The 21,173-nt window shown below is 41.6% G+C and overlaps 1 protein-coding gene across 8 annotated transcripts in view; it reads right to left on the bottom strand.

Annotated features, from left to right (window-relative positions):
- Positions 1-21,173, bottom strand: part of arhgap9 (Rho GTPase activating protein 9) — a 39,738-nt gene that overhangs the window by 7,765 nt on the left and 10,800 nt on the right. For 2 of the 8 annotated variants that reach the window (XM_035150859.2, XM_035150860.2), the window contains exons 2-18: positions 18,780-19,121; positions 18,220-18,418; positions 17,723-18,087; positions 13,871-14,125; positions 12,347-12,436; positions 9,000-9,068; positions 6,442-6,621; positions 6,248-6,346; positions 5,805-5,866; positions 5,613-5,700; positions 5,110-5,205; positions 4,548-4,646; positions 3,698-3,803; positions 3,159-3,278; positions 1,982-2,080; positions 614-691; positions 249-302 (exon numbers count right to left, since the gene is read on the bottom strand). In XM_035150859.2, coding sequence (XP_035006750.1) covers positions 249-302; positions 614-691; positions 1,982-2,080; positions 3,159-3,278; positions 3,698-3,803; positions 4,548-4,646; positions 5,110-5,205; positions 5,613-5,700; positions 5,805-5,866; positions 6,248-6,346; positions 6,442-6,621; positions 9,000-9,068; positions 12,347-12,436; positions 13,871-14,125; positions 17,723-18,087; positions 18,220-18,418; positions 18,780-19,001 — 2,281 coding nt within the window. In that variant the 5' untranslated portion in view covers positions 19,002-19,121. The remainder of the gene's footprint in view (positions 1-248; positions 303-613; positions 692-1,981; positions 2,081-3,158; positions 3,279-3,697; positions 3,804-4,547; positions 4,647-5,109; positions 5,206-5,612; positions 5,701-5,804; positions 5,867-6,247; positions 6,347-6,441; positions 6,622-8,999; positions 9,069-12,346; positions 12,437-13,870; positions 14,126-17,722; positions 18,088-18,219; positions 18,419-18,779; positions 19,122-21,173) is intronic. The other 6 variants (XM_035150863.2, XM_035150866.2, XM_035150865.2 and 3 more) reach the window with 6 other exon arrangements.

Below are 21,173 nucleotides of genomic sequence, written 5' to 3' on the forward strand. Positions count from 1 at the left end.
TCAGAAAACTTAAAGCAGAAGAGCCTAAGGGACACACACACACATTAAGCAAATGGTAGCACAAGCACCAAACTTTCAACGTTCGGTGCACGTCGGCGCCACAGCTCAGCTCGGCGTGTTAGTCTGTGTGTGTGTGTGTGTGTTTGACGGAGATCTGTTCGCATTATGCAACAAATAATGCACAAAAAACAAGCAGGGCCAGCACTAATACATGAAAGCCACTGTTCTCCTCGTCCGTCTGAATCTACCTTGTACCAACTCCTGTGGGAACATGTAGCGGCCGTCAGTAGTCACCGCTCGCTCTGCGGAAAACAGTTATTCAGTCAGCTTTTCCTCACTTCATCAAAAGGATGTGGTGCACAGGGAGTGAGAGAGTTATGGATTTCACGCAGGGATAAAGAGGTGTGTGTGTGTGTGTGAAATGTCTCATATTTAATCGTTATGTACAATCTGAATAAATAAGAGAGCATCAGGGAGAATCGTCTTGAATTGAAGTGGCGGGAAAAAAAGAGGAATCGGATAAAAATGTAATGATTTTCTCCACCTGCCACAAAATATCAGCATTAATCATCACAAACTGTTCAGTGGGACCCCTCCTCCCCGTCATCCTCACCGTGGTCCACCAGGAAGCGGAGTTTCTGAATCACTGCCAGGTTTCCTGAGACTCTGTAGATGCCATCGGTGTCCAGTCCTGCAATATGAGACATAGGATGTAGGTACAACAACACACACGCCCACACACACACATACACACACCTACTATATTTGTTTATTACTTTTGAATAAAGCAAAGGCACATTTTGGTCGAAACTAAACTTCCTCTTAACATGTCACATTTAACGAGTTTCTGCTTTTCCCACAATAACGTATAATGACATAAACTGAAGAACAATTGAGCCTGTGTGAAACATTGATTGTTTTAGTCTTGCAATAAGTTTAAACTACACAGCTTCACTGTCACAAGGAGCCACTGCATGATACTGCTATAAAATACACAGCCTCACTCCAGCTTATTAGCAGATGTTTTAATATGCACCAGAACAGTGAATATAGTTGATTATCATTTTCATGTTGTTGTGATTCTACCACGTTTTCATTGATCCAGTTTGTATGGTCCGTTTAAGATTTGACAGAAAGGCAAATATTTTGATGATAGATTAGCTGTTTAAAACGTAGTCTAAGCAAAAATGAAATAAACTCAATCAGGTTTCCTCACATCAATATTTGCTGTTTTTCTACTATGAATTTTTTTTTTGAATGTCTAGGTTTTTCACTGTTAGTCTGATTAAATTCCACCATTTACAGACATGGTACATACTTTAAATTATGAATTGATCAAGGAAATGAATTCCAGATTAATTGATGAAAATAATTGTGAGCTGCTCCTCGATATTAGAAACCCTTTAACCTTCGACTCTCAGTTAAGATTCAGTTTAATGGGGAGCGGGAGAAACCTCACGGAAAAGAAACATCTCTCCTCTATTTAAGACATACTTGTGTGTATTGAGCTAAGATAGTGTGCTGAAGAAAAATACTTCCTTTTCTGCCACAGTAACTTTATACTATAGCTATAAGAACTATCAGGTTTTTTCAGTCTGTCACAACTTGAACGCAAATGTCTCAATCTGCAACTGCTCCCCAGAAATATTCAAATCATCAAAACTAAGTTTATAAAGCTCTCGTGGTCAAAACACCATTGAACGAATGTGAAGTAAATATTTACTTGCAGTACTGTTTCTAAACAAGACACAATTTTCTCTAATATCAATCTCTCTCTGGCAACTGTCATAATTTGTGCATTTGAGTCGACTTTCTTTCTTGAAATCAAAAACCTTTTCCTGTGAATTTCAGTTTGATGATTTGTGCTGAACAGCAGGTGCAGAGACTGATGCTCCATATGGGACTGAGCTTGTTTTCTCATGCGTCTGCTCTAAGTTGCAGATCCCATCAGCAGAAGTCGTCTGTCTGCAGTGACTCTTACCTCTCCTCTCCACGGCCTCGGTGCAAAGTCGGACGAAGCGAGGGACCGTGCTCTTGTCCCGCTCGCAGAGCATCTCCAGACGACAGCCGAACACCTGATCTGGAGAGGGACGACGGACACAAGCACACTGTTAACTTTTTTTCTCACATAACAGACGTGATATAAGTGCTAAAAGCTCACGGTAATCTTAAGACAAGATAGTTCGCTGAGGGACAAAATCTATACGTTGGACTTTGCTCCCTGAGATGAAGGCTCACACTTGATGATGCAACTCAACCCGTGTACTGTATATATTCTATAGGGTGAAACAAATCATCTGCAAACCTTTACTCCAGAGTGTGGCTCTCTGATGAGGGCTCGAATGAACTTGGTTAGTCAATGAGCTCACTGCAACCAATTCAACTATATCAGACTTTCCAACTACTCTCATAGTAGCTGGAAAAGTCCGATATTTTTGTTATAAATCACCTGCAAATGAAAATACCCCCAAACAGCTTTTTGCTGTTTTTCAATTTAAGCTTAGAATATGGATAAAAAACTATATATTAACATATTTAAGCTTTTCAAAAAGCTGCTCAAAAGGCATTTAAAAGATTTCATCTACAGAGATGAAAAAACCCAAACAACCTTCTTTTTTAGAGGCCACAGAATATGATTCAGGTCAGGAGACGCCAGGGATATGTTAGTGTGAAAATGATGTGAATCATACTCACACAAGGTGCTTTTCTGTCCACTTATATATTATTTGTGACTTTCAGATGACAGCCTGAACATAAAAATGGACTTTACTTCTTCTGACCCATTAAAAAAGACATGGAAAGCCCAGGGATTGTTCCAGCTTTTGAGAAAGACACATAACAGATGTCCTAACAGTGTAATCGACAGACAAGCTGTGTGAAAAACTTTTTTCTGGACGAGAAGGAGAGCGATTCCCATCCACGATTGATGAGGCATCACCACAGGATAAACACAGATTTCTCGCCTGCTCTCGTAACTGTGACGACAGCCGGCTTAAAGGAAGAATATCTACAACTTCACAACAAAAGTTCACTGGATAGATTTAGCTGTCAAATTCATGAGCGAGAAAAAGAGAACTTGTAAGTCCATTATTCACCGCTGCTAAATAAAGGATACGAACGCATTCAAATAGTCTGAAGACTTCAAAAAGAAATCTCACCTTTAATGAGGCCTTTCTCCTGCAGAGTCTGCAGTGGAGGTCTCTTCAGGATCAGCTTCTTCAGTCGCGACTTTACTCTCTTCCTCTCCGTGTTTTCCAGGTTGGACAACGAGCGAGGGACTGCAGAGGGAGGAATGGAGAGGGTGGAGCAGAAGGAAGAGAAGGAGGAAGAAGAGGAGGAGGGGGTCAGTGTGGGGCGTTCGGCCGCGAGGCTGGAGAGCAGATGAGAGGGGATGGTGGTGAGGATGAAGAGTGGCAGGGCCGGGCGACGGCGGAGGTGAGACAGGACTGACGGGGGGATTATTTGCCAAGGGGGCCGTGTGAAAATATAAGTGGGCTGAATGGAGGAGAGGATGGAGGAGAGGATGGAGGGATGTAAGAAGCCTGTGTGGAGGTTTGAAGAAAACAAAAAGTGACGATGATGATGGAGTGAGAGGTCGTTGTGTGGAGTTGAGGGCAGGGACGGTTTCGTGTGATGCTTGTGTGAAGGAGGGACGTCTGAATGGGCCGATGAGCGGCGTCATGTGGTGATAACTTACGTGCCGTTCTCCTGTCATCCTCATCTCCGCTGTGGTCCAGCACCTCCACGCTGCTGGCTCGCCTCAGAGAGTACAGGAGGACATTGTCCAGCGGGTTTTCACGGTCCTGGGAGGACAAGAGTAGAACATATAAACATTATGCAACTCACTGTTTATCTTTGATTAAAACTGGTTTACCACTACTCTGCTACACACAGTAGCAGAGATGTATTTACATATTGCAGAAGTGGTGGTTTGACCAGAAAATCTAAGATATTTTTGATCTATATTTTGTTTTTTTTATAACAGTATTTAGTCTTTTGGTTAAATGGGTATAATTAAACAACCTGTAAACATTATTTTGTTAAGTTGAACAAAAAACAGCAAAACAAAGTTGCCTCAAAATTTCTTTAAACTCCATTTTTGGCCTCCACCTACTCCGATGTGTGGTAAACTGTGGTTTAATATGAACCTATTTTTTTAATTAGAAACAGGAGCCATTGGTAGTAGAACAACACTGACGAGTGCAGCAGTAACAAACAGAAACTACTTTGTTTATTCAACATTTATGACCAACATATGTGTGAGTGGGGCATTTTACAGTTTTCAGCTGTTCAAAGGTTTTTCGTCATCCTTTCACTATAAAATGAATTTACACGTCTCCTAAAGTGAGGCCGTTTATTTATATTGCATTGACATAAAAGACAATGCAAAGAAGGGTGGAAAGAAGACAGAAAGGTGCGTAACAGTTTGCAGGTTTAAAATTCAGAAAAAGAGAGAAGGGATGAGGTTTGTGAGTCGACCAAACGGTGAAATACGTCTTTACTAAGTAGAACTCAGTGTGTGTCATGTGTGTGTGTTTGTGTCTCACCAGCCTGTCGATGACGTTCTGGATGGTCTTGTACCACTCTTTGATCAGAGAGTCCGTCTCCGACTGCAGCAGGAACTCATTTCCTGTCACTGTCCTCAGCTGAAACATCAACATTTCTAAATTTAGATAGAACAACTACCCTAAAGTTCCTCATTCAGGATTTGACTGTATATTTTCACGGTCCTATGGAATTTTCTTTGAATCTGACATTTAATTCTGCCACATTTCACTGGATGACTTATTTTTACTGCTTCCTCTATGTCATCATTGATGAGTGACCGGATGAAAGAACACTTCCCACTTCCACTCTTCTCATATATAAGGAATCTTCACTGACAGATATAATCAGACTGTGTTTTTCTACTCACTCTAACCATGTTCCCTCACATGTCTGTTCACATAAATGTTTTAAATTTAAAAAATGAAGGGGTCACTGAGCTCAAATGTAATGAATTGTTGAATTTCTTAATTGTTAAAGAACAAGTGTGCATCTAGAGATCATGTGTTTTTCAAAGTTTGTTTCTAACTTGTTTTTCTGTTCGTTATCCTACTTGTCTCTCACCTTGAAGACGTTCTTCTTGCTGGACAGCTCATTGGCCCAGTGCAGTTGTGCACCTCTTAAATCGACACTGCTCTCAGGGCGACTGTTTCCTGGTTTCTGTTTTTCAATAAACATGTAAAAGGTACATATTTGTAACATTCAGTTTAGTGGATTGATTTAAAAAAAGGAGCTTGGTGTTTGTTTGCACCATATTTCCCCCCTTTTTGATCAAATCTGCCTTTCACACACCAACAACCGGTCTGCGTGAACACAAGAGCTGATGTCTTGTCATTTTACTGCAATGACCCATGAGGAGAAAGTAACAAGAATTAGCTGATTGGGTAGGTTGCCATTTTATTTTCAAAAGAGAAGTCCATTTAGCAACATGTGCATTTCTGCAATTATTTCCTGGTTGTTGAAAAAAAACACATACTACAGCAAAACTTAACTTGGCTTTACTCAACATGACCGTAACCCGAACCTTGACTTAAACCGTCAGACACGAGGTTTCTCTGAGCTCTTACCCAGCTGGACGGTGTCTGTGATTTAGGATCTTTGAAGAAAACCAGACTGTTGCCAACCAACACAACCCAGGACGGACTCCAGTTTTTCCTGCAACCCAACAAACAGGTGTGTGTTGCTCTGTCAGTATTTAGCCCCCAAAAAACATATTCCTTAAACTCTACATTCATGAAAACAGATCCCCGACTCCTCACCTCAGTTTCCGGCCTCCTTCTGCAATCTTTGTCTTGTTCAAGAGGCCGGCTTTCTCCAACTCCTGAGAGGAAGAGAAGCCCGAATATTTATTATCTCTCAATAATAATAAGAGTATGTGAGGACATGTTCAAATGTTAACAGTAAAGTGCGGCAGAGGGCTTTTCCTCTTTGAAATGTACTGCATCCTGAGCGAACCCATTTAACTTGACTGTTGCATCATTCAAAAAAAATAGCGGGAGGGGAGCTGCTTTACAGTCTCCCACTGCGGTATGGCCCCGTTTAAGGTGCAGGAGAACAGAATTAATACAAACTATGAAGTTGGATGTGTTGAGTACAATATATAAAGACAGAAAAACCCTCAGTCCATTATATTAAATTAATAAAAAATATTTCACATGCTCAGGTATATTTATTTCTAAGTGAGGAGGCAGTGTGCTCTCACCGGTGTGCAGCCGTCGCTGTCTGGAGAGCTCTCAGGAGACGGAGGCTCCACGACGATGTTGGCCACGTTACAGGTGTAATCTCTGCACTGCTGGACCAGCTGAAAAACAGTATGTGGTCATTGCAGCTGCGTTAAATGCACCGGAGCAGTGTTTCCCTCCGCTTCCCTGTCTCTCCATGTGTCTCACAGCTTACGAGCTTGTGTGTATGTGCTCTGGAGGCGAGTACCTTGCCATTCTCAGGCAGGATCGTAGATTGGGAGTGGTTGAGCTGCTGCTTGGCATCATGCATGGAGGCAGAATTATGGCACTTGGCACCTGCATTGCTGAATGCCGTCATGCTCAGGGTGTCAGAGGAGGCTGCGCGCTGCATGCTCTTTACAGGGGTTAAAAGTTCAGGGTCACAGGTTTGGGCCAGAGGTGGAACAGACAGACAAGGGAGAAGCAATGATTTATTATAATGTATGGCAACAGAGAGAAAAATACAACTTACTTCCATTTGATTCTATTCTAATCGATTGACTGTGTTGAAATCCTGTGATAGCTGAAAGGATTTTGTTTCTTGCCATAAGTAAACAGAATACAACAGCACAATGAGCCTAATTTCCTAAACAATTGAAATTACAAATAAACAACAGTAAGGAGCAGCACAAAGGTCAAACTCATCATGAAGTTTCTCCCCTGATTTCTTCTGAGAGCTTCTGAGATCAGTGAGCTTTGCAGTCTTAATACAAACAATGCATGAAAAGCCTAACACAGGAATAAAGGATATTAAATCTTCAGTCTGCATGAAACTTTCCGTTCATAATCCGCACTATGAAAAAGTACCATACACTGTGGCTGCCTTAACAGTATATTATTCAATAGAATAGTGTAAGTACTGACTCCACAAAAAAGTATTTTGTGGCCGTTGCTGTTTTTGTTCCGATCCATTCATTGAACTTTTCACTCCATGTTACAACTGAGATAAAGACCTTCTGACTTTTTGTCCTCATGGTCATGTTTTGCTGTAGTGGATGTAGATGATAAGGAAATGCACTTTGATGCTGTTCCTCTGTTAGGTTTAAAATGATTAGTTGGGGCCACAATTAGGGCACTAAATGCCAGTTTGAAACCTTAAACTCACTTTGGTGACGCTGAACACACGGTCTCAGCGTCATTTTAACAGGTTTCTTATCCTTGTCTGCTCTCAGTTCTCTAAGGGCTTCTTATGGAGTGTTATCCATCATGAAACCTAAATTAAAGGGATAGTTCACTGAAATGTTTTAATTTAGGCTAAAGATATGGTGTAAATGACGCCGTTTCGAGTCAAATTTGAATGTCGGGGCTTGTGGACACTTGGATGATACCACAGGAGCTGTTTGGAGGCATGTTATGTTTTAATCTGTTTTTTTGTTTACGTTTGAAGAACCGGTCACCATTTGCTTCAATTGAATTGGATTTGGCTGCAACGCTGTTTACCCGTAAAACTCCAGGAGTGTTTTCTGGACTCAGACATTTCACCCACCCCTCCTTTATAGTGGTGAGTAGATAATGAGTGAATATACATTTTTCGGTAAACTATACCTTTAAGCTGCATGTTCACTGAGGGCGAACAATGCAGCAGCACTTCATTAGAACAAACAGTAATTGATGAACTGCAAATAGAAGCATTCTGGCAATCTGAGAAACGTCAATGACCTCAAGCATCGGTGCTCATCACGAGAACTCTGCCCATTAGCAGATGGAGACAAACTAGTTTCCTTTAAAAGTTCCACTAGTTTTGCTTGAGTTCACAGGAACGACTGAGAGACAGATTGTCACAGACACAATGATGCGTACATGCACACGTGTGACATTACATGCAAAACATCCACGCTTACAATCCCATGCATATGTAGAATGAATCATCCCACTTAAATGCACATATTCACACAAATTCAATTTTTGCAGCAACAGCCATAATTAAGTACCTTTGTGATTCCCTGTAACCCAGTTTCAACAATCAGACTAAATATCCCTCCTAATGTTTGCCATCTCCTCATGCAAGGCGGATTAGCACTAAGAGCCAAATCTGCTCCTTTGCTAAGATGAGGCCTTTAAAAGGGCTTTAAACCAAGCGCACCCACACCCCACTGTGATGCAACATGTTGCAGTAAGAACTGCTTGGATAACAGCCTTTCTTTTTACACCATGAGTTGCTATTTCACCACCTTCATATACATAAACGCTGATCTCTGAGAATCTAAAGAGCATAGCTGGCAGTATAATAACGTGTTTTGCAGTAATACAGTGGAAATGCAGTTTTTGCAAATCTAATGACTCAAGTTCATTGATTTTCATGAGGAAAATACCCTCCATCAAAAGCCCTTTAAGCGCTGACAAAACGCTTAGGATTACCTTACCACAGCCAGACATGCAAACAATAGCAGGAGTTGCCATTTAAGTTTTTTTTTTTAAAGCGCAATAAGCAAAGCAATCTATAGATATTCACGTCAAAGTTGTCGTGTTGTATGCGAGCAGAACATGAAGCAGGATTTTCTCTAATGCTGTGACAGAGGCAAGGTGGCAAACAAAGTCACCAGAGTTGTCTGGTGTCCTGTTTTGTTAAACAAATGCATGATGTTGTGCAGACAGAATATGTAAAGCTGGTGCAGGGTTTTATCTGTTACTTTAATCTTTTGACTATTGTTTTTTTTTTTACAAGGTGACAATCAAGGTGAATGAGGTGGCCTCTGGCGATGAAAGAGTGAAGCAGGTGGAGGAGAGTTTCACCTGTTTCATCTGCCAGCCACAGTCATTTTTCCTCTGGTGGCTCCCGAAAAGCAAATCGGAGGACAGCTGCTGAGAGAGAGAGAAAGAGAGGAGGAAGAGTGATCGTGAAGATAAACACAGGAAACGCACATGAACAGACACGATTTATATTTAATGCAAATTTTAAAACAGAAGTCGGCTCAATTTTCTGCGCAATTGACCGGCAGAAAAGATCTAAGAATGTTTTAACTTGGGGGAAACGAGAGTCGTCTCTATTTGTGCAGCAATAAGTCTGAAGCAGAATGACAGCAATTTGGGTTAATTACACACCCACATGAGAAACAGGATGCTGACAGATTATCTGTTACTTGAGGCAATGAGGCCCCGGCGAGCTCTCACACCAGCAGTGAAACCTCTCCCCCCCCCCACCCCATCCTGTCAGGCCAAACTGCTCTTTCATTCGCCATGACACACACACGTTTTCAACTGAAGTTAATGAGAGGCAGTTGCTCAGTAAGAGTGAGACATTCCAAATTATTCTCTGGTTCCAGCCTTTTTCAAATGGCATGGGGACTTTTAGTTGTTGAACTGGGCCACGCATCACAAACACCCACATTAAAACAGTCACATCAGCTTCTTCTGAGAATGTCAAAGTCGGTACTAACATCTCTGAGAAGAAAACAGACAGTTTAAGACACGTGCCGCTAAAAGAAAAGAACCCATCAGAATTACATAATAATATTGTGTAGGAAAATAAAAACCAACTTACATCATAGATGCTCATTATCACAAATCACCCAGTTAAACAATCCAGAACAACTCTCGTGTCTTGACTGCTTCTCATGTGTCGAGTTTAAGTCCTCAACTCATGCCGCGTGTGAAAATATAGAAACCACTCATCTCTCCCTCTCGTCTCAGCCCGTGTCTACTTCCCCATTCTAGAGGGAAGCTGGTTTATCAGCTCGACTGAGTGTCATGCACAGCAGCTCAACCAGGAAGGTGAGCTCGGCTGAATCCCCACAGCAGAATGACACGTTAACCGCTGTCCAACACCCTCTATTTGTAGGTGGTGAAGTCAGGCACAGCAGGGGGATTTCAATGTTCCATTTCTAATACTTTTAATTTAATTAATTATTAACACTATTTAAGCACATTATTACCACTGCGTTTGTATGAAAGCAGCAAAAAAACTAATCCAAATGTTTGTAATAAGGAGGAAAGTAAATGCACACGTGTAGGTGCAAATTGATAAAGTTACTCGGGTACATCATCATGGTTGATTTTACAATGCATCCTATTTTATAAAAGGGAGGATATCTTTGTTATAACAAACATATTTTATATGATATAACTTTTTTTATTATGGATTCATCAATATCAAAGATATTCCATTTACAATTAAATGAAATGGAGAAAAGCAGCAAATGCTGTCTTTTGAAAGGCTGGAACCAGAGAATCATGTTGTTAAAGATGAACCATTTGATGAAACATTCATCATCATCAAATCAAGATGAACCATTTGTTGACTATCAGTAATTTTTTCTGGTGGCTAAGCCAGGAATTGTCAACTTGTTGCAGCTCATATAGAAGATATGTAAAAGGGCCAAAAGTACACAGGTTCTCCCTTAAACGTAGTAGTATGTACAATAAAAGTACAGGGATGGGGCTTTAAAACTTAAAAACTCAAAATGTAGTTATTCATTTTGGACTAATGCACCCAAGAGTCAACATGATAAGGATTACAACAATTTAAATCAAGAGTAGAGAACAACTTGTGCTGGTTCTTACACCTGCTTCATTTACACGTGGCACACATATGCATTATATATATCATTGGTAAGGTTCCAGTTTTGTAACACATGTTCCGCTGTATAAGAACTGACACATATAGGTCAACAGAATGCACCTCAAACCGACTTGATGGGGTATCACTGCTTTGATCATGTGCGTATGATTTTGATGAGCTACATTAAATTTGAAACACTGACGCAACATTGAGGCAACGCAACCTTGGGATGCAAAATGCTTATCCCTAACAATCTGGATCATGCAGCTCGTGTCACTTTATCTCGTCGATGTCGTCACTGAATAGGTGGACGGGTCCATTTCAGTCAGAGTTGCATAAATCCCTACAACCTTTACGCCTGAAACATCAGATGAACTTCCTCAATCGAAGCGGTTTACAAAAGTTTACTACAAAAAGGCGAAACTAATGAAAAAGTGGAAGTTTTATTTTTTTTACACTACATTACAACATCTGCGAGGTCAGGGAGGAGTTTACAGCTGATGAGAAGTTTTAGTGAGTGGTTTTAAATTTAGCAATGTTCTGTAATGTTTTTTGCGTCCCCCTTGTCTCCCTGTGTGTGGCCCTAATGGCTTCTGCTCATCTACATCAGATCAAGAGGCATTACCTCGTTATTCCCTTCAGGGATTAGCCTGACAAAAACACCATTCCAGAGGAGGAGGCGTGTGTCACAGGACGGTTAATAAATAAATAAGGCAGCAGGTTTGTCAGTAAACGATGTGGCGACAGGGATGACATAACCCCGTTTTTCCTTTGACCTCGCTCAGCGTATCTGGCCCTGACACCGTGTCCAGTCTGGATGACAGATTCGTCTGCAGAGAGAGACGGGCAGATGGGCGTGTGTTGTTGTTTCTCTGCGGTCTGTTCTGTATGTCTGTGTTTACAGATACCAAAGCTCAGCGGTTACATAAGCACATGTGGCTGAGAGGTAGAGCGGTCATCCTCCAACCAGAAGGTGGGCAGTTCGATCCCCAGTTTTCCCCATCCGCAGGCCGAAGTGTCGCTTGGGCAAGATGCTGAACCCGCACCCCGCCTCATAGAACAAAATGAATGTGTGTGTGAATGGCAAACTGTACTTTAAAGCGCTTTGAGTGGACATCAAGAATAGAAAAACGCTAAATAAATACAAACCATTTAACATAAGAATTATTATTGAATTCTTTTGATTATTATTTACACGTAAGAGACAGAGCAATAAGTCAAGAGCATAAAAGGTTCTTGAGAACAAAAAAAATATAAAAAAAACATAAATTTGAAGCTGGGGTTGGTTATCCTGGAAAAGCAAGCATGAGCAGGCTACTTTGAAAAAATGCAACTGATACAATCCACCCACTCCCATCATGACTAACGACTGTTAGAAGGCAAAATTTCCGTGACTTGTTGACACAGGCAGGCGACAGACATGAACACCAGCCAATCATTTCATTCCGTCCAAATGAAATGTTATGTGGTATAACAAGTATAACAAAAAAGTGTTTCAGAAACATTTTGCCAACCCTAACCTTTATGTGACATGGCTCTTTATTTATTCATTTCATTTACCATCTTTGACCAACAGCCTTACCCTGTGCATAGTTCCATTGCCAGTTTCAGAAAGTGGTAGCGAAAGGTGGCTGGTGTCCCTGGGTAAAGTCTGAGGTTGTGCTGGACTGGTCTGTCACGGAAACAGAAGAAAACACTGATTGTTACTGAGGAAATCTTTGACTCCTTTTAGCTAAAATTACTCAACAATAAATCAACCCCATATTGTTAAACATGCACTTCTCTATCAGAATCAAGAAACAAGTAACCAAATGACTTTCACAGAGGTTAGATTATTTTCACTGTTATTGTTGGTGCAATATGCTTTGAGGTATTTGTGTCCAACCTTCATTGCTTTAATTAGGTGCTCTCATAATCCCAGAATTAAAACTGTCTGTGTCGGTAATTTAATCCACTTATTGTACAATATTCTGTACAAGGAACGTTCGGATATTTTAGGATAAGAAGATTGACCCAATCCTCATGTTTGCACAGTACAATACAGCCAGTCTGGTTAGTTTAGATGAAATTGCTCAATGTGGTTTTTATGCTTGAGTTTTTGTATAGATTACATAAATGAGACATGCTGTGTTAGTTAATGAGCTTTAGAGGAGCTGGTAAGAGTATTTTGTTAGCTTTGGTCAGAGCTAGGCTAGCTGTTTCCCTCTGTTTCCAGTCTTTACGCTAAGCTAACTTTCTCTTGATTCGCTTCATAACTGACAAACACATAGAGGGACAGGGAACTATTCCTTTTAAGCTGTCTTGTCCTATCGCGGACTATAAATAAATGCAGATACACGCATTCGACCAATCACGAGTCAGTCTCAGCTGCCAATCATAGTGTTTCACCCAATTTTTATAGCATCAAATAACTAATTAAAACCAAACCTGCTTAAAAATGAAGAAACTTCGGTGTGATAAGAACTACCTACAATGACAGAAACCGAAGAAAAGCGTATTTGTCATGTAGTTTGACTTTTTAGTTTGGTCCATGTCCAATCTGTTAACATGGAGAAGTCAGGATGTATGACCTATACTGCAGTTAGCCACCAGGTGGTGATCAAGACTCTTTGGCCTCACTTTCGGGGAGCCGTCATGTCGTGCATCTTTAAAACAGTCTATGATCCCTATCGTTGACCTCAGTTGCTGAGTTACTATTCAGCAACTTTCCTGGTGTTAAGTTCAATGTGACTCTTTGCCAAAGTGAGAATACATGAAGTAACTCTCACTCATATACGAGTCTCCCCACGTGCATTAGACTTGAGCTTCCAGCTGTGGAAACCTGTGCTGTGATCATCACCTCGTGTCTGAGTCAAATAAGTGAGGCAGGTTGATTTGCTTTAGGTTCTTTGCTTGAAAAGGTCCTTTTTAGTGCTGACACAGTCAAACTCTGTGAGCATATAAATGAGTTTTCTGTTTCATTCGACACTCTGACCCTTTTCTTCAGTCTCCTCTGAGAAAAGACGCTTTCATCCAGCTCCGAAAATGCCCAGCTTTTCAATTTTTAATGGTAATTTCAGTGAAATTTAAAAAATGGATTCAGTAGGAGTGTGGTTGCGTGTTGTACCTTGTTATTGGTGGGTCCGCGAGCCCGACGAGGGGGTTTCCAGGACCTCTCCTTGGTGATGGTGTTGAAATAGTAGAGTCTACCTGAAGCTGGGTCCGAGTACTGCTCCCAGAGGTCCTTGATCTGAAGAGGCTGTTGACCTGGGGCAGGGCAGGGCGGCTCCGGCTGCGACGGCTGTTTGTCTGGCTGCACGCCTTCAGTGTAAAGAGGAGAGTCTTGCCAGGACAGTTGTGACAGGTACGACTCTGTTGGGACCTTGTACGCAGAAATAGAGAAAGGAGAAATAAAGTAAATCTTTAAAAACAGGTCAGAAATACAAAGTTTCCTTTTTAAAAACGTCTTAATAATTTCTGAAAGTTTTTTAGAAAATGTTCAATAATTCAGCAGTGCATTTGTTGGGGACTATTTTCAGCTGCAGATTAATGCACATTTGGTCCACTGCTGAGTATTTATGGAAGCAGGATGGTGTCTGTGGGATTGACTCAAAATAAACTACCGTGACCATGAAAACTCTAATATCATCATTTTATTCACTTCTTGTGTCTCGCATATGAGTTTCCAAATATTTCTTGGAATGAGATTTAGGTACAGGATGTATAGAAGATCACAGGCGGCCGTGGACTTGATCAGATCCACTTCCACATGTAACACTGCCGGAGAATCTGCCATACAACCTTTATAACCTTGCATAAAATAAAACTTTCACTCTCTCCTCTATGAATCCAATGCTACTCAGATAAGGGGACATATTTCCATTGCTTCTGGCAGTGTATATTCATTTCCAGATTCTGGACATTTATTTCTTCGGTAATTTGTGAGATATTAAAAAAATACCCTGGTGTTAAGCATCCCCTCTAGGAAAAAACATATCCCTGCATTGCACTAGAAATGTCTCCAGAAGCTTCTTTTAATTGCTCGAAAATGCGGAATAAGCTATTTCTGGGTGTTTTATTGATGGGAATTGTTGAATCATTGTTGTGGGATAAGAATCTATTGAATATCACCAAAGCTGGAGAGAACAACCTACATTGTGTAGTTTGTGCGTTAGTGTGGGATTATTAATATGTTTATATAGCATCTAATTGGGTTGTGCAACATTATATTTCTTCTTAAGGATTTCTTTACATCTACACAATGTAAACAAAGGGGTTAGGGTTAGCATGGTTAGCATGTTCATAAGAGCACCATAGATATCGGTGCCTTGAACAGAAGCACTCATGTCAGTGTGCAAAGAGGCGACAGTTACCCTCACAGAAACCACAAAGAGAAACAAATAGATTCCACCGCCTCTTACTGCAGAATAACCCATCAGACTTTGGATTAAGACGGAGCTTATAGAAATGCATGTGCTCGCTCAGATAGCGAGGACTAAACAACAGCTATAAGAAATTTACAAATCCAATGAAATTAATTGAAAGGATGTGCATGGAAGATCATCTTTCCACGAATTGTAGCTGAGACATAATTCACTAACTGATTGACTGACTCGCTGGTTGATCCCTGTTACGTAACACACAACACAATTTCAGATAATGACAGAGGGGACGTGTGTGTATGTGTATGGATGCATGTGTGTGTAGGCTGTGTTATTGATGCAGAGTATGTGTAATCTAATGTAAGTGATGTAAAAATGTATGTATGGCAGTTTACTCCAGGGGGCAGCACTGAGTCCTCAGCTCGTCTGAACTCTCCTGTCCCAACGTTTCCTTCTGTTCAAGTCAGGGCTCAAATCACTGGGTAATTTCAAACTTGCATTAACTCACATTGACTTGCTTGACAACACCAACATGTTGTGCCAGGACAAATGTAAATATATAGAAAATAGAGCCCTGCACGACGGAAGGAAGACACACTGTTTTTATGTGAATGTCTATATTTGTGCAAAATATTTGCAGGATGTATATTAGTGTCAAACAAAACTTATTTCCACTAAAGATACTTTGCAATTTATATTCTGCTGTAGTGTGAATAACATTCTTAATAAAATAAAAGTATCTGCAGATTTGGAAATGTGTATTATTGAGATATTTGTCTAACACCTCCTGCACACTCACACAGGTTATACACATGTACCTTTCCAAAAATATCGGCTGCAACACAGGACTGTTAATATTCTCAAATTGTGTTTATAAGATTGCTTAATGATTTGGTAAATATGGAATAAGCTCAGTAAACAACTAAGAAAGCAAAACATAAGATGTGTGACAAATAAATTACATGAAACAATGTAATATTTACTTCCTGAACTATGATCCATGGAACTTCTATACGAGAGAGAACACACTGCGTGCACACTTGTCTAGTTAGGTCATCACAAACATTATCAACTGTATCGGTTTGTTGTTTCCAGAACAATGAACACAATCATTTTGCCATGTGTGTGTGTGTGTGTGTCTGTGTGTGTGGGTGTGTTTCCATGTACATGGGTTAGAGAAGTGTGTACAGTGGCAACAGACTTTTCTTTGGTTTGTTCCCCAGAATACAGTCAGACTCCTGGAGGTTATTCAATATTATCTCTGCAAAGGATTTTGAATGCAAAAACTACTCAACCGATTGGAGGTGGATCCAGGAATTGTTTTTTCACTTTCATATTTAGGGGACTCTTATTCATAAGTGGTGCTGATCCAAATAAAAATCAGGATCTAGTGAATTTAAATGTGGTTTCATAAGGAGACTGTAAGGCCTTGGCAAACTATGTCCTCTACCGAGTGTCATTGTAGTTCTGGTTGCACTTTGGTACTTTTTGCTATACTTTTTATTTTAGAACACAAGATGGAGAATATCCATTGTACAGTATATATGTTATCATCATTTTCCTGTAGATTTTTTTCAACCTCCTTTTACAGAATGTTTTCTTCTACCTCAGGTATGCAGCCATACATGCAAGGGTTCATATACTTTATTGTATTTCCATGTTGAAAAGCCTATAAATAAATCATTAAAAAAAGAAAGGCCCAAAAATGTATGGTGAGAGATGGAGCGAGTGTGTTTTCTTGATGACAAATGTGGAGTTATGTCCTGAACGTGGCTGCAATAATCCTGCTCACTGGTGTTTAAGGCTTGAACAAAGACGATCGTCAGAAAGAGAGAGAGAGACGCAGACAGAGGCAGACAGGGAAGAGGAGAATGAGAGAGATGGAAAAAGACCACTGTCATCTCCACTGACATCACAGCTACACAGAGTCACTTGTGGCGGCGCTGCTCGGCAGAAACAAAGCCCCCATTCGGACGGACAGTTCGGATCCTCGGCGGAGGGAGCTTCCCCCAGCTGACGGACAGAAAACTCGGAGAGCTCCTGTCTTGTGTAATCCCCTCTGATGTAAGACAGGGAAGCTCTGACGTCATGACAGTGTGAACTTGATTGCTGCTCTGGGAGGATTATTGAGGTCAACTACAGACGTAAATTGAATGCAACCTGTGCTGACATGTCCAAGTCTGACGTCTGGTGGGATCTTAACAAGAGGCACTATTTTTACATTTTAATCTGTTTACTACAAAACAAACAAACTATGGTTAGTTGTTTCTACCCAGAAGGCTTGTCTGATTATGGAAAGTTTAAAAATTAACTATTCTAAAGAGTTGAAGTTCGAAAGCCAATAATTTAGCACATTTCCAATGTAATTCAATTTCAAGTGGAAAAAAATACATCACACACTAATCAGTTTTCTATGCATAGAATTGTATATATCTGGAACCTTGCCTACAACCTGCTCTGTGGCAAATCCTGGTATCCTGGTGTTTCCCTTAAAGGGAAATACCAGGATTTCCCTTTAAGTCACGTCCTGGCTCTGCAGTGTGAAACATTCGATTGAACTTCTGTGTGAGGGTTTTGCAGGTCTCCTCTCTTCCTACCTGCAGATGGTTGTTCTTGCCCGACGCCATGTCCCACTGGCTGCAGGACTTCTTGACGCGACTGCTGAAGCCTCCGCCCACCTCATCGTACGGGTTCTCCGTCAGGTTTTCAGGCAGGTTGCTGGAGCTCTGGCTCCGTGTGATCATGGGGACCACCCTGGAGTTCGGTGGCGCTGTCTGAGCCCTGGAGGCAGCAGGCGCCATGAGGTGGCCCGGCAGGGAGGTGGGACAGTTGGGGGTGAAGGTGAATCCAGAGAGGGGCAGGGTGGGGAAGTGCCGTCCACCTGTGCTACCGGTGTTTTTGTCCAGCCTCTGGAAGGCACTATTGGAGTTGAGGTTTTCCATGGAGCGGTAGAAGGTGTTCACTGGAGGAGAAGAATATAAAATTGTCAACTCTGACCTTATTTTCCTTCTGTACTCAAGAGACACATTGATGATATAGAATTAAACAATCATTTGAACTGAAAGCCCACACCAGATGTTTTCTCAGACTTTACCTTGATGCTGTCCAGGGTAGGTAGTCTCTGAAGGGCCGGGAGAGAGTGACACCCGTGGCAATATCCTGAGGTTGGTGTTCAGCGAGGCAGACACTACCAGGCGCTGTGGCGACGCCATGGGTGCAATAGGCACCTCTGTCACATATGTAGCAGGTACATACAATGGCTTTGCTTTACTCGCTGCCCCAATCCTCCGTACCTGCCAAAGAGCACACAGATTGTCACAATCAGTGCGGAAAAGTCGAGCGCTACAAGTCCTACGAGTGCAACAGAGGTAATGATCAAACCCACAACTTCTCTTTGGAAACACAAAGTCAATATTTTGTCCACAGACAACTTCCAATGTCACTTCCTCCAGTGTGTTTATTAGAGGTAGCTTGATCATATAAAGCATGTGTACCGAGAGTGAATAAAATAATAAAAATGAAATAATTAAAGTAGACAAACAACTCACATATAATCAGGAAAGGCTTTTAAGGAGGGACTTGAAAGACGGCCCTGACTCTGCCACACTAACTTCCTCAGGCTCAACAGAAACAAAAGATGACCTGTTCTCTGACCTGCCACCAATCAGTGTTGGTCTTCTTCAGGAGAACAAACCGCTCTCCTTCCCTTATGCAGACCTGCCGTCCATCGGCACCACGGTAGTTGTAGTCATACTGGGCCTCGAGGACCACCGTGCCGCTGGGGACCCCACACACCGTCATCCCCCTGGTGGTCACCACAGGCGTGGCAGAAGGCTGCTGATGCCCCACAGAGCGCCGCCATGTCCCTGACAGCATGGCTCACGTGTGCAGTCCCGTTCAGCAGGCTTTACAGGAGGCGTGTTGCTGTGTGACAGTGGAGATGCTGGTCGGGTTAGCGTGGGGCAGGTGAGACAGGAGCCAGGCCGGTGCCATGTTCTGAAACAAGCACACACACAGAACCAGAGAGAGAGAGATTACTGGAGCTGACAGAGAACAATGAAACACGTCATAGTTCTGAGAAGGTTCAAAAGACAACGTGGATCATTTTAGGGCTAAAAATGGAACTGTGGATTAATGTGGGGAAAATCACTGACCTGTATGATAACGATAGACATTACTTCTCTCCATTTTCTAGCAAAATTAGACTAAACAAATATGCTGGTTGCAGTTCCTAAAGTGTGAGGGTTTATTAGTTGTTCTGTTTTGTATAATTGAGAACTGAATATCTCTGTTTTTGATTGCTGGTCTTTTACTTTTTCATTTTTTACTATGCTCTGACTTTATAAATAAAAAAATTAAAAAGAATAGTCCAATATTTTGGTACTCGGCGATTTCAGACCCGGCATCTTGGGGAGTATCGGAGGCATTTCTGCTGCTGGTTGGAGCATCTCTTTCATATTAATCAATTATCAACATACTAACTTGGAATTAAATTATCTGCAAATCAAATAAGCAATTAATCCTCTCAGCACCAGAGAGAGGTGAGTGACTGCTACTGTAAATGTATGAAATCAACATTTTCACTTGCTGAAATGTCAATGCAAAACCTCGCAATACACTGCTTTTCTATTGTCCTTTCATCGTGGCAGAACTGGGAGACACGTGAGTAAATAACTCATGCGTTCGGAGGCTGTAAGTGCAGCACAACCAAAATAGCATCCGTCTGCGTCTCTCCACCTGAGCCAGCATCCTGTGCCCTACCCAGCCAAGACCCACTTACATAAGAGAGCATCCAACTTTCTGCCACCCACCCACACACGCATGCTCTGGCAAATACAGAGAAGCTTTCACAGAATGGGGAACAGCCCTATGAACCATAGAAACTATAGTCAGTTTCAGCCACACTCTTAATTTGCTGCCACTCGTGATAAGAGGAGTGGCAGCAAGCGAGAGAGATCCCAGAGAATTAATATGAAAACGCATGTCGTTACAGAGACAGAGAGAGATAAGATACTGGTCAGGGTAAAGAAGACGAGTGTGAACAACAGGAGCAAACCAAACCGTGCAAAAAGAGCACAGTCGATTAGAAAATAAGAAAAACAGTCAGCATGAGCTACAGAGGAATAGATGAAACTGTGAGCTAATGGCAATTGAAGCTGGAGGGGGCGGGGTTAGCTGGCTGGACCTTGATAATCCCACTGTTATTAAAGCAAAGGAGTGAATCTGTGACCCCACGGCCACAGAGAATTACAATAAAACCCCTCTGCACCAGCATATGGGCTGAAGGACTGGCTGCCTGCACGGACTGATGGCTGACTGACACTGTCAGGAGGATCACTGCAACACACACAGGAGTATGTCCAGTGTTTGCTAACATTTACTCTTCAACATAAGCTTCTGGTCACACCAGACAAAGTTAAGAGCCCTGCAGCGTGAACTGAATTGAGCAAGATTGCATTTGGTTTCTTATAAATTCAAATTTCATCATTTGAATGTGTGTTTTCATTGTTTTCCTTTACAAAGATAGCATCATCTGGCTTTAAGGCCACTGGCACATATGCAAGTTGTTTCCCCTTTGACGCACATGCAAAATGTGACACGAGCTGTTCCACTTGGAGAGTTTCTGAAAGCCCCTGCATACATGCGCAGCGAAAACATCTGTGCCCCTGTGTAGAGCCTTTAAATGAATATCAAGAAGTTTTAAGGTTCATTTGATGGAAGTGATCAATCGCCAAAAACTCTCAGTTCTTCAACATCACATATTTTAAAGTGTTTTCCCTTCTTGGCTTTAATATTTCTTGGATGTAACTCTACATCTTTACTTCATTTAGAATTTGTGTGTTTATTAAAATGCAAACTAGCACCGCCTCTAGCTCCACCCACCCCTCAGCTGCTGTCCAGCGGCTCAGACTGTGCTAAAACAAAACAAACCACGAGGTGGCAGCTAGTCAAGCAACAGAAGTCAGCAACCTCATCTCCAGCAACATCTTCCAGATCCAGAAGCTTTGTTTGATTAAACTTGGCCTCATCACCAGCTCTGCTTTAGCT

The sequence above is a fragment of the Hippoglossus stenolepis genome, chromosome 3 (assembly GCF_022539355.2).
Source record: "Hippoglossus stenolepis isolate QCI-W04-F060 chromosome 3, HSTE1.2, whole genome shotgun sequence".
Lineage (NCBI taxonomy): Eukaryota > Metazoa > Chordata > Actinopteri > Pleuronectiformes > Pleuronectidae > Hippoglossus > Hippoglossus stenolepis.